Raw genomic sequence first — 17310 nt, 5'->3', positions numbered from 1 at the left:
CCTCCCCTCCCCTCCGCCCGTCCCTTCCCTTCTTCCCTTCCTTTCCCCTCGCTCGCCGGGCTCGTCTCGTCGCTGCGGCCTGGAGCGAGCGCCGCGATGGCTCCGGCCGCCGACCGGGAGGGTTATTGGGGCCCGCCGACCTCCACCTTGGAGTGGTGCGAGGAGAACTACGCCGTCTCCTACTACATCGCCGAGTTCTGTGAGTGGCGGCCGCGGCCCCCGGGGGAGGGCTGGGGGTAGGGGGTGAGAGGGCCTGGGCCCCATAGCGAGGACCCCCGTGCCCAATTCCCCCCCCCCTCCGTTAGCGCTGGCAGGTGGAAATGTTTTTTTTTTTTGGTTGTTGCTGTTTTGTTTTTTCCCTCGTTTTTTCCTGCTCCCCTTGCTCCAAAATCTTCACACACGCTCCATCAAGGAGGGGGTTGGCACAGGCAAGGCCTCGTCTGCCCCACGCCTTGGTGCGGGAGCCTGGAAAGGGCGCTTGGGGCATTGAGGCGCTTGGCATGGAAACCAAGGATCCCACRAGGATTATGAGGGGGAAGAAACAACAGCAAAACCCCCCCAAAACAACCGCAAAGGAAGAGGGGGTTAGTTTTCGCTAACGTATGTCTCAGGGCGCCATGCTGCAAGGCGATGGCGGGCCAGCGGCTCCGCTCCCGGTGGCTGGGCAACCTGAGCGCTGATGCGGCGGGGAGAGATGTTCAAGTCAATTAAGAGTAAGAGAGCTTCGTAGGGAAGAGATGTCTTCTCCACGCTGGCYTTCAGCGGCTCTTGGCCCAGTCGTCATGTTGCAGGTTTTCTCTGGGTAGCTTTGARTAGGAGCACGAGAGCAAACCCATGTTCTGCTTTCCAGACCCTGTTATTCAGGTTGCAGCCRGGAATTTGGAAGTATTCAAGCATGCTTTAGGAGAAGAAGAAGGTGCTTCAACTCAAGCGTCAGCTAGGAGTGAGGGGCTTGAGGTGGTCAGCAGATAGGGTATGTCGTGGTGGTGGTAAAGCATCCGAGGCCTCTCTCACTGATGCTTTGCTGCAAAAGTAAGTATTTTCATGTCCTGGTCAGTGACTTTACAGGGTGTAGTGGTTGTAGTTATGTACTGCTCTCCCAGATGCCCTGTCCTCCCAAAACTTTCATGCGCATAAAGATAGGAGGTTGTTTGAAATGTTGAGACTCTGGGAAGCTCATAGGAAGGTGAACAGGTCAGTCTCCTTCAAGTGCTTGGAGCGGACAATCYGAAAAGGCTGCTTGCGTAGCTGGGTTGCTTCGGCAGCACTTTGGAAGAGCTTGGCATCCCGGAGGTGGACGGTTCTGGGTTGTGACTTCTGATTGCAAACAGTGACATGGCTGAAGGACCAAAACGAGTAGTTGTGAAGGAGGTTTCAGAGTGTGGGAGTGGGAACGAGTTGAATAACAGTAGCAAGGACAGGGTAAAAGGAAGTTGATATGTAGATTTATGGCTGAAAGAGGCCAGTTTAAAAGGGAACAAAACTTAATATTCGAGAATGGGCCATACTTAGGAGYTTTAAATAGAATGACAGTTTTGCAAGACATATTTTTATGCTTTCCTCATGGAGAAAAAGTAATTTGTGAAATAATCTGCCTAGGAAAGAGGAAAGTCTATTGCTTCCTCCATGTGAAAATAAATTTGACTGATGTGTGTGCATGTAAATTTTGAAATAATCCCTGCATTGTTGGACATGTGAATTGAAAGGTTTCATCCTCTCCTAGATTATGCAGGAGAAAGAAGATGAGGATGATATTAAAGGTGTGAGGTAGAAAGGTATTTGTTGTGAAGAATAAGGGATTAATTATATGGTATATTTTTCACAATGGAAAAGTTATTTTAAGACTTCTGGTCCCCCTCTCAAGATGTTAGTGTTTGGCACCATGGTTTGTTGTTCTTCAGTGGTGCTAAAGCAACTCTATTTTAAAGGTAATGTTGTAAATTAGAGCATTCAAATGGTCCAGGTTAAAAAGCAAAACAGTAAACAAGCATGCTTATTTTATGGTTAGTTTAACACTAGATAATTTCAGTGGTTATGTCAAGATGGCTTGGATTAGTAATAGTAATAACAACTCTGTAAATGTCAGAGGAAGTTTGCTTTTTTTTTTTTCTGATGATATGAACCTACTACATTTAAAACTTAKCTAGCACAAAAGGATTGGCAACATATCTTTCATAAAACAACCAAGGATTCTTTCCCAACTTTCTCTAAAATACTGAATTTGAAGTTAATTACTTTGGAAGATTAGAGGAAGGTTATTCTGAAATCTGGGGACCCAACTGTTTTCTGCCATTTGCTTTGCATTCATAGCCTCATTACTTTACCAAATACGCAAATGGCGAAAACAAACCAGAAAGCAGAAAAATGGTGATTCTTATCTCTCTCACAGTTCTCATTACGGTGATTTTTGATGTTGCAATTGATGATACTGTTTTTAGAATTCATATACAGTCTATTTATTTTAAGTGTTATGTAATTTATAGAAAAGTGAAAATCAGTTCTGGACTTCTCACTCTCTTGGTAACAGCTACAGTTAYGGTATTTTTAAATTTTTTGCCTTAAATGCTTGTTGCAAATAGTTTATAAGAAACCATGGGAGACTTGAAGCTTGAAAGATACTAGCAGGGCCAAGTCAAATATTATGTTTTCCTTAGGTTTCTAAAGCATGCTGAGGAGCCAAACTGAAAGCTTGTTATGCAAATTAAGTCTTCCTGCCATGTAACAATTTGTTTTTAATATGCTAATTTTAGTACAAATTGCTACATTGTGTTCCAGAAGCCTACCTACAATTCTTCGCCATTCATTCTATAAAGAATTAGTAAATGATGGCAGCTAATCAAATGTATTTATTCAGAGATGTGAAGGTGAGGTACCCTGTTACAGTTTGTTTCTGTAGCACTTCACATTTGCGTTCTCTCTTGATGAACAGCAAACACAATGATTCATACTCGAAGATTTGTGTTTTTAATAATGAGAAATGCCCCTTTTCGGCTTTCTGAAAGCAGTTTTCCTCTGTCCTGGTGATGGCTGACTAATTGCTCTGTGTCTTTCTGTAGAGTATTAAACCAATTGAAATTGAAAACCTGTTGAAAGTATTTACCAGCTTAACTATGTTAGGCCCTATCTTACCCCTCTGTCCTATGGTTTAGTAGTTAGCTCTTCAGGCTTCCTCAGGCGTTTGTGTCCACTGCCGTGTTCTGGAGAGCAAGCAGTATGGATGCATTTGTTCTGAACTAATCTCTTTCAGCTCCCAGTGCCTCTATGCTGAATTGCTCAAGCTCTTGTATTTTGTGTATTAGCAAAATAATAATAAAAAAAGAATGCTGCCCTCCCACTCAAGCACTCTCCCACTCAAGCACACAGAACAAGGTCAAATGCTAGTGCTGTTGTTAAAACACTAAGTGCTTAAATGTTACAGTGCACTCCTTATTTTGAAAGAGGTCATGTTTCAGGTCAGTTTAGCCTATGTAATGTTCAGTTCTTGAGGTCTGTTCTGATTTGAAAGCATGTATGACCAATGGCTTACACTTCTTGCATCCGCTGTTATGATTGTAAGAAAGRTTTGTTTTGTAGAATATGAGGAATGAGTATAACTAACGTTCATGTATTTCCTTTGTTGAAAACGTTGAGAATAGTGTCATTTTAAACAAATGCATTAAATTCAAAGAAGCCCTCTACAGTACTTGAGGGGTTTATAATTCTCAGTCAGGAAAGTGATGGGAGTTGGGGAGATTTGTTGATGTTACGAACTTAGTGGTGTGTTTCAGTGCAGATCAGACTTTACTGATGTTTTCAAGTAWGTGAAATGTTGCCTTGAGCTATTAYTGTCTATGAGTAATATGCASCATCTACAGCATAATTGCTTTGGAGGTAGTAGATCCTTATGATGACATTAACAGCAGAAAACATCTGGAATATGGCTTCAGGCATCACAGGGAACCAGTAGAATCACTCCTTTCTTGGCTTCTGATTCTGTGACAGGATGTTTTGCTACTTTCATATAAGAAAGGTATTTTCTATTACAATTGTCAAATCCACTGCTTTTTATTTTTATTGAATATCTGTCTACCAAATTGCTGTAACAGTGCCTTCCTTTTGGGATCCTTAGGTAGAAAAAAAAAGTAGATTATGAGAATCTGATTGTTTCTAGTCACTTTTGTTGGTCTTTCTTAAATTCTTCCAACTTTTGCTAGGAGTACATTGAAATAAAGTAACTGTTACCTATGTTGTTAKATGTCTCATTCACACACGGAGTGCCATCAGAGCATTCTCTATATTGCAAACAACAACCTAAAAAATACTGTTTTCTTAGCAGCACTCAAAAAAAGTGTTCACTAAAGGATACCTATGTCTGTGTTGTGCATGGGGACTGTTACTTTTGAACTTAYAATATGCAAAATTTACTTAAAGTTAGAATTATGTCATTAATATTGAATTCAGACTGCCACATATATATTGTCACCCTTTCCTCTTGGATGTCTGGCTGTGTTTTAGCTCTTTTGTCAGAGGCCTTGGAAGAGGGCCAGAGATTGTTGGGTTAGCTATTATCCATGCAAGTTACTGAAAAAAAGGGGAGGGGGGGAGAAAAGCCAACTCTCTCTGGCTTCAAATGCTTACAATGTATTTATGTCTGTGTGTTCTTTGAATAATGAAATGATGGATGAAGGAAGAATCATCAGGATTAATTGGATGTCTTTAGGTCGACTGCCTAGCTGTGGCTAAATTATATAAAGTCCTCATGACAGATGAGTTCTAAACTGGGATTTAAATGAAGGCAATGTCACAGTCTCACAAGTTATTCAGGCTGAAAGGGATTTGAGTGTGTAAGTTTAACAACCTAATTGCAGGAAGCCACATCACAGGTTTCCTTTTTAAATTTATCAGGGTCCTTCAGGGAGATCCTTCAGCTTAGGGGGTGGCATAGACGAAAAGATRAAGGGAAAATTAAACTAATTGATGGTTGCTGTGAAGTTAAGTATATAGAATCGTGCTTAGCTGTGGGATGCTTTTTAAGATGAACTCTTCTCACTTGCTGTTTGTGCTATGGAGGGAAAAAATGTTGATAGAAGGGTTACTTTCTTCAAAGAGTAATATARCAGAAGTAAACTCGTAAGGCAGGCGGATGGTCTCTACTATCTTGTTTTCTCCTTTGTTTAATAATTTGAAATAACTTTGAGTCATTGTCAGATATTGCATTATTTTTGCTTCCCTTCCTAGGCCATAAATGAATATACACGATTTAAGCTATAAGATAAACTTGTGACACTGTTCTGATGCATTTTGCTGCGATGAATGAATTTTTTTAATCCTTCCTTTTTTGTCTTTGAATTTCTGATCTATGATACAGCTTTACCTTTTACCTCTTGACAGCTTAGCTTTCTGTTTTGCCCAAGAATTTCGTGGAAAGACAATATCAAGAAAACTTGCACTTTTGGAAAGTGCAGGTTTGTCCAATCCACTAGTTCTCATTKATCTATCACATTACTAATGTGCTTAAAACTTGATGAATGCCTTGGTAATTCACCACTTGTGTGCTTATCTACTAATACTTGTGTAGTTATTAAGTGACARTAAAATTCTTAAATATGGTTTAACAGAGCGTTTGATTACACAATAATGAGCACTTCATATTCAGTTCTTGTAGAGCTGGCAATTGGACATCTGCCACTCCAAGTGTTAACAGAGCAGTGGTATTTTTACAATTTAATTTTGCTATGCGCAAACTAAGAGAAGCTTATGAGCTGCATGATATGGATTTGCATAATATATAAAAAATATACGTATTATAGTAAGGTAACACTATTGGCTTTTAAATGACTTTAAATGGGTCTTTAGCTACAGATAAAGCTACAGTTGTCATAATTGAAAGACAAAAAAGTTTTTAGTCTATTTGGGGGTTTTGTTTTTTGTTTGAAACTGGTGTTGGTGAAATGCATGTTCCTTATTTGCATGAGTCTTTCACAGAACAGTGGGGAAGGTACTTCTAAACAAAACAGAAGATTTAATAATCACTCCGAAAATATTAARAGGAACTCTGGGAATTCTGTCTGACCCCAGCAGCTCAGCAGTATGTGGTCATTTTATCTCGGAATGAATGCAAGTGCTAGCATCGTTTAATATTTCTATAACTAACTAAAAGCCTGAAGGGGATCATAGAAAGGTTCATGGATCATGCAAGTTTAGGAAAATTCTAAGAGTTCTTTAGTTCAAAACATATATCACAAACTTAAATTTATAGTAGTAGGCGAGAACCAAGAATAATTTTTATTTTTGGTGGTGACTTGCAAGTGATTAACAGCGAATTACCTTTGAGTTTTCTGGGTGTTTTTTTCTTTACATGTGCCCCAGTAATTACTGTGATTTTTCAATCCCTTACTGGAGAAGCTGAGGTGATGCATGAATTAAAGGTACTTGGTTATTCTGTGGTTACAGAAGCATCACAAAGAAGGAAGAAAGATGTCAGGAAGAGAGAAGTTCCTAGAGAATACTAGAGCWTGAAAACCAGAGAAACACTGCTTTAGTATTGATCTTTTACCATTAATTGATTTGGATATCTGAAATTTCCCATGTAGGCAAGATCTAGGTGGAGTCACAGTGATTATTTTGCTGAGCACTATTTGGATGTAAGGTTTCAGACACAGACTGTTTCACCCAATTGAAAATGCAGATGTAATATACCCTGATTTTTCTTTTTCTTTTTTCTGTGCTATCTCAAAAATCTAAAGTATCTGATCAGGCTTTTTTTTTTCCCCAGTTAATTTTCCCAAAGAAATATGTTGCATATGCAATATGATCAGTGACTGAAAAACTGACATTTGCTCGCTGATCAATGCAGACAGCCTCTGCAGAATCATCATTATCTCCTTTGTGGCAAGGTCCATAGMTTTCTGGCGGAGTATTTGCTTCAGCCTATTTGGAGCATAGGAAGCACAGTGAGCCCTCTATCATTCACGTACCCTTTCTGCCCCCTTTGGAGAGCTACAAGGTTTCTCTCCAATTCTTTCCCTTTCCAGCAACTGGTGACTCAGCCTGCTCTCCAAACTGCAGAACTTTCCTGAGGGGAAATTATGAATTTTATTTCAAAATTGAAAGTAACATTCAGAAGTGTATCTGTTTCCCAGCTGTGTCCTAGGGCTTTAGTTTATTTTATCATTCTGTTTTCTTTCAGCTTTACTGGAGATAGATTATTCCTCTTTAGACTTGTTTTCAAAACCTAGTGTCCCCAGTAGCTTCCAGGAGTGAGCCAGGAATGWTCTGTACAAGGTCAGTGTCTCTTAAAGGATCTCAAGCTGATTCTATGAGCAGAGGACATTTTCCCTTGTGGCTTGGTACTAGTAGGGTTGCCTTGATTCTCCTCTGATTGCAGAGGAGCTGGAGAAGGGGACAAGAGTATAGGCTGGTTCTTCTGGACAAGGTTTAGCCCAATAGTTTGATATTTGACTTTCRCATTTGGGGAGGAGAGGAGGCTCAGTTGTCTTTAAACAGGAAAGCAGACGATCAGAATTAGAAAAAGAAGTGTTGCCAAATGGGAGCTGGACAGCTAGCCGCCTGCCCCTGACAGTTTGCATAAGGTGAGTGGAGCCAGGGCAGTGTACATAACAGACACCAGCCATGCCTCTCTCTCAGTTTCTTCCTTCACATCTGCTTTACTGTGAGTCATGGGTTCTTGGCACAGGACACCTGAGAATGTTTTGTATGAATTCCAGCACTAGCAGGATTTTAGGGTATCAACCTTGTGGTCATAAAATAAGACCTTGCAAGCTCTCTGATTCATACAGTGCTTTAATGAGGTCAGCATTCGCAGCAAAGGTTCAAGATGCTACTGCCCTGTAGGCTAGATTTTCAGTAACTGCTAATTCTAGTTGGATGATGATTTTCATTTGGACAAGATCCAACATCCATGAATCAGATGCAGTATTAGATCAAAGAAATAGTCTGGATAGTTATTGTAGCATGGTTAAGCATTAGAACTAATCTTTTGGAGCACTGACAGTCTTGGGACAAAGTATTTCTGTCCCCTGTATTAGATTTGCCATTTGTTCATCGTTTTTTTTTTCTATCTTCCCTAGTCAACACATTTCTTTGTTTAGGCAGAGACCTGCTTCTCAACTGGAAAGCGTGCTATTATGATCCCTTCTGATGAGTATTTTAACCTTACCATGAAGAAAACCAAGARTATCTGAAGAAGCACTTGCATGTTTTCTTTGAGAAATGGGATCTGCAGATGCGATTTTTTCCCTCAAGACTAATGGGTCACCTACAACAGGGAAATAAAATGTCCCAAAGAACTAAGTTTATTGTCACAACATGGAATTCTCCTTTGTTCTACTAGATAAATGTCTTTTTTCGTCTACATATACTTAACAAAATTTGCTGTGTAAGAAGGGGCATGTTTGCATTGTTCTTGTGTGCATGATTGCTGCTGGAGGGAGTTTCCAGTGCTTTCTTCCTACCATTGATTCCTGGTCTAGTGCTGGCCCCAGCCTGCTCTGTGGATTTTTACACTCAAAAGAAGGAGTGTTTCAGGGCATATTTCTTCAGATTGTATCTGTGGGAGGAATGCAGGGACTGACTTTTTAAAATCTTGTGTACTTATATATATGTATATAAAATCAGAGCTGCTCCTGGTCATATTTTSCTCATTAATGGAAAAAATCATGCCACCTTCTTTTCTTATTTTCTTATTTTTCTGTTTTGTTTGGTTTTTTTTYCCCAAGTTTTTTTGACAGTTGGAATGACCCATAGAAGCAGAGAGGATTGACCATTGCATGAGTAAACAGTCTAGAAAACTGGAGAAGCAAAACTCTTTTCTYTTTTTTTTTTTTCAAAATAGTAAGAGTAGTTTAGAAAGAAGGTTAGCAATGCACTTTTGTTCGTAGCCACCTGTGCCTGCAGGTCTGGCTTCTGCAAATGAGTACAGTTTAATGCCATCTCCATAGAGCTGCAGCTAGCAGCAGCTGTAATACCGGAGTTCGTGGCTTTCTTTAGAAGTAGCAGAGTGAAAAAACAGATGAGTCTTGCCAGCTTGTATTGCTTTTACCTCTTTCAAACTGGTGAGTGGACTGTCTCTAACAAGAATAAACTCAACTGAATTGTGTAGATGCTTTGGAAAGTAGCAGAGAAATGCACTGTGGTAATGAAATCATACAGCAGATGTTGTTTTTGTTCTCTTAAGCAAACTGCTAAGACTTGCAGTCTGTGATAYCACAGTTACTTTTCACTTCCAGGTTTGGGACTTAGTGGCTGTTAAATCTTTAAAGGCCTAGGTTTTATGTTTCTATGAGGTCTCTCTGAATATTGTCGTCAGCAATGTCTAATGTCAGCATTCAGTTATCTAATGCTAAAATTCTCAATCCATCCCAATTTTACTTTCTGGTGGCTTTCTTCTTCTTTCTGTTCTAGGCTGCGGAGAAATACTCCCTTTTCTTTAAATACATTGTCTACCAAGCTCTTCAATTCTTTTTCCTGCTATTAAAMCTCTACATGCTGATTTCTTTGTCTCTTGTATTAATTCATATTTTTCTGCTTTTATCATACTTCCTCTATATTAACCTCAGACCTATCCTCTACCACCATTTGTGCTGGGAACTATTTGCTATGTGTTCGGTTTTCAACTATTTCATATCATCAACTTACTTCTGCCTCAGTGCTTGCCTCCCACTATGTGAACTGTTTAGGTACTATCTTAAGTTTTATTTATAACAAAAAGACGGTGTTTAATCCTTGAACCTTCAGTATGTCTTCCTGTATTTTGTTTAGATTGTGAAATACTTAAGATATGGTCTTTGCTCTTGCTGTTTTGTGGAGAAGAAGATTCATTCCCTGTATAGCTAAACAACTTTTGCCAAGATTTGTGGGCTAACAGGCAAATGCCAAAAATGTTTTTTTTTTTTTTTTTTTTTTTTCCAGGCAGGAACAATAAAATTGTCTTGAAGGGGCATTTAGAGAATGAGGAGGAAAAATAGAGTTGAGGTTAGACGTTTCAGACAAGGAGCCACAACTTTTGAGTCTAGGGTTAGTGAATTGGGTACAGTTGAAAGTTCTTGCTCAAGGCTGGGTATTTAGGAGTGAAAGAGAAGAGCCAAAGTAATTTCTCAAATCAAATAWCTTTTTTTTATTGCATGTTCTGATTGGCCGTAGGTTTTTAATTTAAAGGAGTCATGTGAAAAAGAAGGAAGTTAGTTGAAGYATGGAGTTGCTACTAGTATTACTGGGAAGACAGCGTGTCACCAACCAGTGTTCAAACAGCTGCTGTGTATCTGAATCAAGCTGTGGTTGCTAACAGGTTTCACTATCCCTGTGTACCTCATTTTATGTTTGTCAAATAGCATCTACACTTTATATTCTTACTGTCCAAGTGGGTCAAACTGCAAAAGAATGACATGGAATATTAGTAGGACAGACTTTAATTATGATGGACACTCAGGGGAAATCATGGTGACAGCAAGAAAGAGAAGAAAGTGGGAGAATTTGGATTTCTAAGAAATGTTACCCAGACTAACTCTAAAAATACCTGGAAAAAAAAGCCTAGGTACATTTTTCTRTGCTGCGCATCATTTAGTCACCATATTGGGCTCTCATAATACACTACTGTCGTATCTCAGTGCACACTGGATGGAAGAATCCTACCAGAGCCTCTGAGRTGATACCCACAGCATGTTCTGCCTCAAGTTGATTTCTCTGTGTTGAGGACAGGAAATGCTGGGCTGCGTGTAGCTCTGATAGTTCAAAACCATCAGCTGTTGAAAGCTGTGCTTTCTGCCCTGGGCCGAGCCTTAGGCTTAGAGGAGTTGGTGCAGGTACTTACAAGAAACCAGGATGCTGACAGCAGCTATGACTCATAGAGGAAGAAGGGTATTGGAAGGCCCTAAATAAGGTGAAAAGTAAAGAGATGATCCCGATAACATCATATTGGTCACCACTTAGTTTTAGCAGTGGCTCAAAAGTAATCTTGCCCTTCTTGCCTGTTGCCTTCCAATTCTTCATTGTCAGTCTGTCTTAAAATAACATTTAAAATACATTTTATGTTGTTTTCCAGTGAATGCTGTAATAGCAGCAAGTCTCCCCTTCAGCAGGGAGCTTACTTCATATAATATTTTAACTTTATATCATCTCAGCCTGATCTATTTAGACTTTGATTGCATTTTTCCRGCTTTGAACACTTGCTTTCAGTGCACTTGCTAGATTGATACTTCAAATGGTGTGCCTGTGGCCACTGTTTTTGCCTTAAATTTACTTGGGAAACCTTTCCAGGTGTACTGGCACTGGAACAGGTTGGCCAGAGATTGCTATTAACTATAATCTGAGGAACACTATCTCATGCAGATCTCAGTAKAGGAAGGACGTGGACCTAGTGGAGTAAGTCCAGCATAGGGCCACAAGGATCATTAAGAAACTGGACCATCTGTCCTATGAGGAGAGGATGAGAGTGCTGGGACTGTTCAGCCTGGAGAAGAAAAGGCTCATGAAGGCAGGGGGAGAGTCTTATAAATCTGTTTAAATGCCTGCTGGGAGGGTATAAAGGAGACAGATCCAGATTCTTCTCAGTGGTGCCCAGTGACAGGACAGCAGACAATGAGCACAGACAAACACAGGAAATTCCACTGGAACATAAGAAAACACTTCTTCTCTGTGAAGATGACTGATCATTGGACCAGGTTACCCAGAGAGGTTGTGACATTTCCATCCTTGGAGATATTCACAACACAACTGGACGTGGTCCTGGGCAATGTGCTGTAGGTGACCCTGCTTGAGTAGGGTGAGTTGGACTGGATGATCTCCAGAGGTCCCTTCCAATCTCAGCCACTCTGTGATTCCATGATCTTAGATTTCACTCATGAAAGACTTCAAGACAGATGCCTCTGAAAACATTTAGTCATCCTTCCTCTTATGGCTCCCAAAAGAACCATAAATCCAATTTCTGGCATGTTAGGTCTTAAGAAACCTTSTCCTCATTTTCTGATTGTTTCTTCAAATGCCAGGAGGAGGATGACTTTGTAATGCTAAACATTGCTAACAAAGATTGATGTTTCTAGAAAGTTCATATTCTTATGTACTTTCTACTTTGAAGCTCTTTATTTTCTTTATTTACAAGAGGTGATTTTTTTTAAGCAGGAAGATTGGTCTGGTGGCTAGAGGAACACTGTGGTGTTTAGAAGGCCTGTCTTCAGTTTTATGCAACCACCCTCTTCTAACCTGTCCTCTTTTTTCAAAGGGTTTTGAGCTTATGTACATTGAAGACTGGAGTTGCTTAAACACTGCAGTAATGGAAGCCRTATAGGTAAACAATATATTTTAGATTGGGGCAGGGACACACAGACTTCTCAGCCTAGGGACAAATGTTTCACCATCCAAGGTTAAATAACTGCATTATGAACACAAATGTTACATTTAAGGGATTGCAAGGGCATCAGAATCTTACAAAGCTTCATATGTTTATATGAAGGCTTAAAATTTGGATTTGCGTAGTATTAGTTTTCATTCTTTAGTATAATGCACAGAAGAGGCAAAGTCAGCGTTAGTACTGTCTCCTCTTAGATTCTAATTTTTTGATGTCTTCAATACAGAGTAGCAAAAGCACTTTGCAGAGAGTTGAGGATAAAGAAAGGGATAATTTAATTGTAACCTAGGGCAATTCGAAAGCGATTTAATAACGTGCTTTTGTAGGACCTGCGTACCAAAGGGAGGCTTGTGCATTGGAAAATATACTCACATTTTATGGGTTTGAACTGAGCTTGTACATGCTTTGTTACTCAGGAATATAGAGTCTTTTCTTCTAATTATCTTCTACACTCTGATTGTTTTGAAGAACACAAATGTACATAAAATACAATAATCAGAGTAAATGCATGTACAAAAAAAGATAGTTGAACTAGTGTTATGAATGCCAAAAGAATGAATTCTGCGCTGGAATATAAAGTATGTAAGGCCATAAATCAGAACTATCACTTGACACAGCATGTTGGAACCACTCATAAACCAGCACTGGGAATAAAAATCAAATTGTGTTCTTTAATTATTAATCTTTTTTATTCCAAAATTACCTCATTACCCCTCCCCCATCCACTAAATCACTTAAATGGTTTAACCTGTGCAACTTTGTTTAGAAGAGCATCAGCATATATTTGTGTATTCTGGAGAAACGATGGCCCAACAAGGGAGAAGCGGCTTCGAAGCACTTGTGCTGGACACTGACTTTAGATACTAAAACCTTGTTGGCCACCAGCTCTGCACCAGAGATGCTGCCTGTAAGTGCTTTTGGCTTTGTCCCAGCACTTCGACATATCACGAGCAGCTAGCTGTTGCTGCTGGGGCTGGGATGTGTGCGACTGGAGCGCAGCGTGCTCATGCTAGTGGTATGCATTTGTGTTGGTGCTAATATTGACACTGTATTCATGCCTCGTTTGCTTCCTTTCTTTGCCTGCCCTAGCTTGTTCTCACAGTGTGTCCTGTAGTATGTTATCTAGTCTCATCTGAAATCATTCCAAGATTCATAGCTTCTTCTGGGAGACATCGCTGTTGCTGAGTAAACCTAATTCTAAWTGTCCTACCTGAAATTCCATTTTCCTTGTTTCAGTCTGTTAATGGTGATCAAAGTGCTATTCTTCAGCAGCTCAAACAGTTTCTTTCAATGCTTGCACCTTGTAAATCTGTTGACCTCCTTGTCRCCTCTTTGTCACCTCCTTGTCACTGCCATCTGGCCAGTATTTGGATGCTTGGTCCTTTTCTTAGACCTTTCCTTTCCTTTGTAGTAGTCTTGGTTGCTCGAATTTGAACCCCTCTGTTTTCTCCCTTAGAGATTTCTTCGTAATAGAATGCTAAGATGCATTTCAGTTATATTTGCCAACAGCAAAACAGAGCTGTGTTTAATATATTATTCCTTTATAATGTTTATGCTAGTTCATTTTTCCATTTTTATCTGTCTTTTTGATTTTTATAGTTCTTGTGACTTACACAGACTTGCTGTTTAGCTATCTGATTTTATTTTAAACAGCGTGACATCTAGTAGTCACTCTAATAACCTGTTCACTAGAATTGTTATTTAACTGTACCTATTTTAATGGCTCTTCTGTAGAGCTTATGCAGTTCAGTAATTATTTAACTCCCTATGTGCTTGAATAATTTTCCCATTTTATTAATAAACTATGGTGGCTAATATAAGTTGCAGCTTATTTGCCTTAGTTGCAACTTCAATCAATGTCCAGCTAAATAAAATCAAGGTTTGCTTAACATCTGTAAGAGAGACCTGAGGAATTACGAGACTGGAGAAGTTGATCTTGTCATTTAAGGTATCCCTCATCCCTCACCACCTTATTTTTTTCTCTAAAATCAGAGTTGGTCCATGATCTCCAGCCTGCAGCAACATAGTGTCCTGCTCCTCTGAGTAACAGGAAGTTTACATTGATGCATCTATGCTTATTAGAAAGTAGGGAGTCATATACTGGCCATATTCCAGCTGGGATGACTCGGTTTTCTCCCCCGAGCTCATTCTGAAATATCAAATGGAAACGGGATTTTTCAGTTCCTGACACTCCGGAGTGTTGTTACTGTGAACTCTGAAGTGGAATATAATAAAAACAGCTGGTGGAAGCGAAAATTGAATTGCTCTGCTGTCCTCCTGGTGATAAGTTGTAAGCAAAAAAAGTACAAGTTGCAAGTCAGTGGCCAAAACTGCTTAATTTGTGTAGTTGTGTTTTCTGAAGAATTCTGAAATGCCTGCATCTTGAAAAACCAGTGACGCAAACGTGGACCTTCTCTGGGCTCTGTCTTGGTTTCTGTTGATTGATAATATATAGCATAAATTGAGTGGAAACTTGCTGGGTTTTATTCAAATTTATTCCTCTTACTGACACTTAAAATACTGTGATAGGTGCCCTGTGGAATACTTGTGCCTTAGCAAGGACTGTTGTGAAGGAGTTCCTTTTTCCTTTAAGGAAATGCCCTAAAATCCTCCTCTCTCTTTAAGCTGTTAGGCTGCCTTCTTCTCCAGTTCAAGTCTAATTTCCAAAGACCTTTTTATCCTGTGTTGTTCCCCCTTATCAGGTGGTGTTGGGCCACAAGACTACTTCCTTTCTTCTCCTGTTACTCTCCCCTGAGTGGGTTCATGCTTGGTTTCATATACCTGGAGAGCCTTCCAAGAGAGAAATGCTTTCTTTAAAAGAGAGGCTATCCCCATGTAGATGGGTATGTTGTCAGATGTGCCTGAATCTGTCCTTTCTTTCTGAATTCCTTTAAATTCTGTAAAACTCCGTAATAAAGAGCTGCAGTCTGCACTGGAGCGGCTTGAAAGGATTCCAGAAAGGAAGCTCCTGATTACTACACCTTACATTTCAAAGTAGCTGTAGGGTTTGTTCAAGTACTGCATGTTTCACGATGCCATCCAACAGGCTTTGTGTTTTTAAATTATTTTCGTATTTTCTTCATGCAGCGATGGAAAAAGAAAAAGCTGCATAGTCTAGGTAGTGCACTAAAACTGCCTGTGCAGTGCACTGCAAAATGTACAAAGTGGAATGGATTTTTTTTCAGCCTCAGATTTTTTTTTCTATCTAACTTACGAAGGGACGCATTGACTTTATAACAACTTGGCTATCTATTTTAGAAAGTAATAGCCACTTCCCTTCCTCGTGTTTCAGAGTAAGATGCAAGTTTTCTTAAGTGTAGAACAAAAAGCTGTAATAAATATCATGTTCATCAGTCTTGATTTTAAGTGAGCTTTTTATGTATAGTCATATTTCTTATTTCAAAAATTTTCTTGTTCCCTCTCTGAGGGTAACACTAATTTATTTCTACTGTCCTTTGTGTCCTACAGAAACTACCAGAGTCAAAAGTCTTCATTTGTTTGAGAGAGAACATTTTAACATTTGAAAAGATCCTTGCAACTTGTAAATCTTACACTCATTCCAAGTACAAACATAGGAGAAAGGGTTTCTTAACACTGTGCAAATCGCATTGGTCACCTTGTCAAAAGCTGAAGATGATATCTGATGCGATTTTTTTTTTAATACCACTTTTCTTTCCCTACTATAAACTTTCCTACATTCTAACTCACTGTATTGTGTTTCAGGTGTTTTTATAATGTGCATAATAWTTCTTCAAGACTAAGTTCTGTTACAGCTTGACTTTCTGAAATACAATTAACTGGGTTTTGGGGGGAAATTGAAAATTTATATAAGTAAGGGCCTTCAATTTTTTCTGTGCTCTCTTATTGCACTTAGCTCATCAGATAAGAGTAAGGAGTACTCTGTATTGTGCCCATTATTGCCTGTAAATATTATTTCCTGTTTAGGTTATCTTTAGGGTTTTTTGTGTATTTGGTATAATACCTGTATTTGTGCAGGTGATGTGCATTTATGTGTGCATTTATGACACAATGTAAATTTTCTTAAGGCCTGTAAATGAGTGTGAAAGCGGAATAGGAAAGACCTGTCAGTTTTTGGTATTATACTTGTAGAAGACTGTGTTCAGATGTGATGAAAGGCTGATACAGCCGTCCTCATAAACGGAGCCCGTTAAATTTGTTTTATGTGGATTTGATTTAGTTCTGGTACAGTATAGAGTTCTTGCAGTAAATAAAAAAAAAAAGTTTAAAATGATGGTGTGCATTAAAATAGTTTTGAAAAACTTCTGTGGCAATTTTCAAGTTCGGTCACAGTGTCTCTGCCATTTACCATGATTATAAATTAAACTAGCGTTTTACCTCGTAGAATAAATATCCTCTTTGGACAGAGTCTGACCTAGTACTTTCAGAGGCCGCAGTGTCATGTAATCCAACTTTTGAACTTACCGATCTTTCCCTGAAAACAATTAAATTTGTCATGCTGCCCACTTCTATTGGGAAGCAGTTGTAATTGCCTCTTCCTCAGCTGGAAGCTTTCCCTAAACTTCCAGCCCATGTTCAGGTAGGGTTAGTTCATATCTATTTGTTCTTTTGTCAGTGTTGTCTTTTGGTTCAGATAACTCCTTTCCATCCCTAGCATTTACCCATGGTGTATTTACAGAGCACAGCTTTACCCTTTCCGGCCTTTGTTTTGCTAGGCTGGGTAAGATAAGCAATTTTTGTCCCTTTTTGTAATGTAATGTTGCACTGTATCGTAGAAATTGAAAGGTGCTTCTCAGTGCCCTGATGTGTTTCCTCTTTTTTTGATAACTAAAGTAGAAGAGCCTAYTCCAGTGTGTTCACTGCTGGCTTGCATAATGACATTACTATTTCCCTGCCTCTACTGGAAATAAATTTGAGCGTTTTGGTGCCTACCTTGCCATCCATCACCCTGTGATCTTAATTCACTTTTTTGCCTTTTCAAGTAAATTAAT

At 39.3% G+C, this 17310-nt stretch overlaps 1 protein-coding gene across 1 annotated transcript in view; it reads left to right on the top strand.

Annotated features, from left to right (window-relative positions):
- The first annotated feature begins 24 nt into the window (after positions 1 to 24).
- ACER3 (alkaline ceramidase 3) overlaps positions 25 to 17310 on the top strand; it is a 58392-nt gene continuing 41106 nt past the window's right edge. Inside the window, exon 1 of the mRNA XM_085300557.1 lies at positions 25 to 199. Coding sequence (XP_085156683.1) covers positions 97 to 199 — 103 coding nt within the window. The 5' untranslated portion in view covers positions 25 to 96. The remainder of the gene's footprint in view (positions 200 to 17310) is intronic.

This window comes from Rhea americana, unplaced genomic scaffold, assembly GCF_003343005.1.
Source record: "Rhea americana isolate MKP2758 unplaced genomic scaffold, rheAme1 scaffold_165, whole genome shotgun sequence".
NCBI classification, from domain to species: Eukaryota; Metazoa; Chordata; class Aves; order Rheiformes; family Rheidae; genus Rhea; species Rhea americana.
This window is presented reverse-complemented; position numbering and strand designations above follow the sequence as displayed.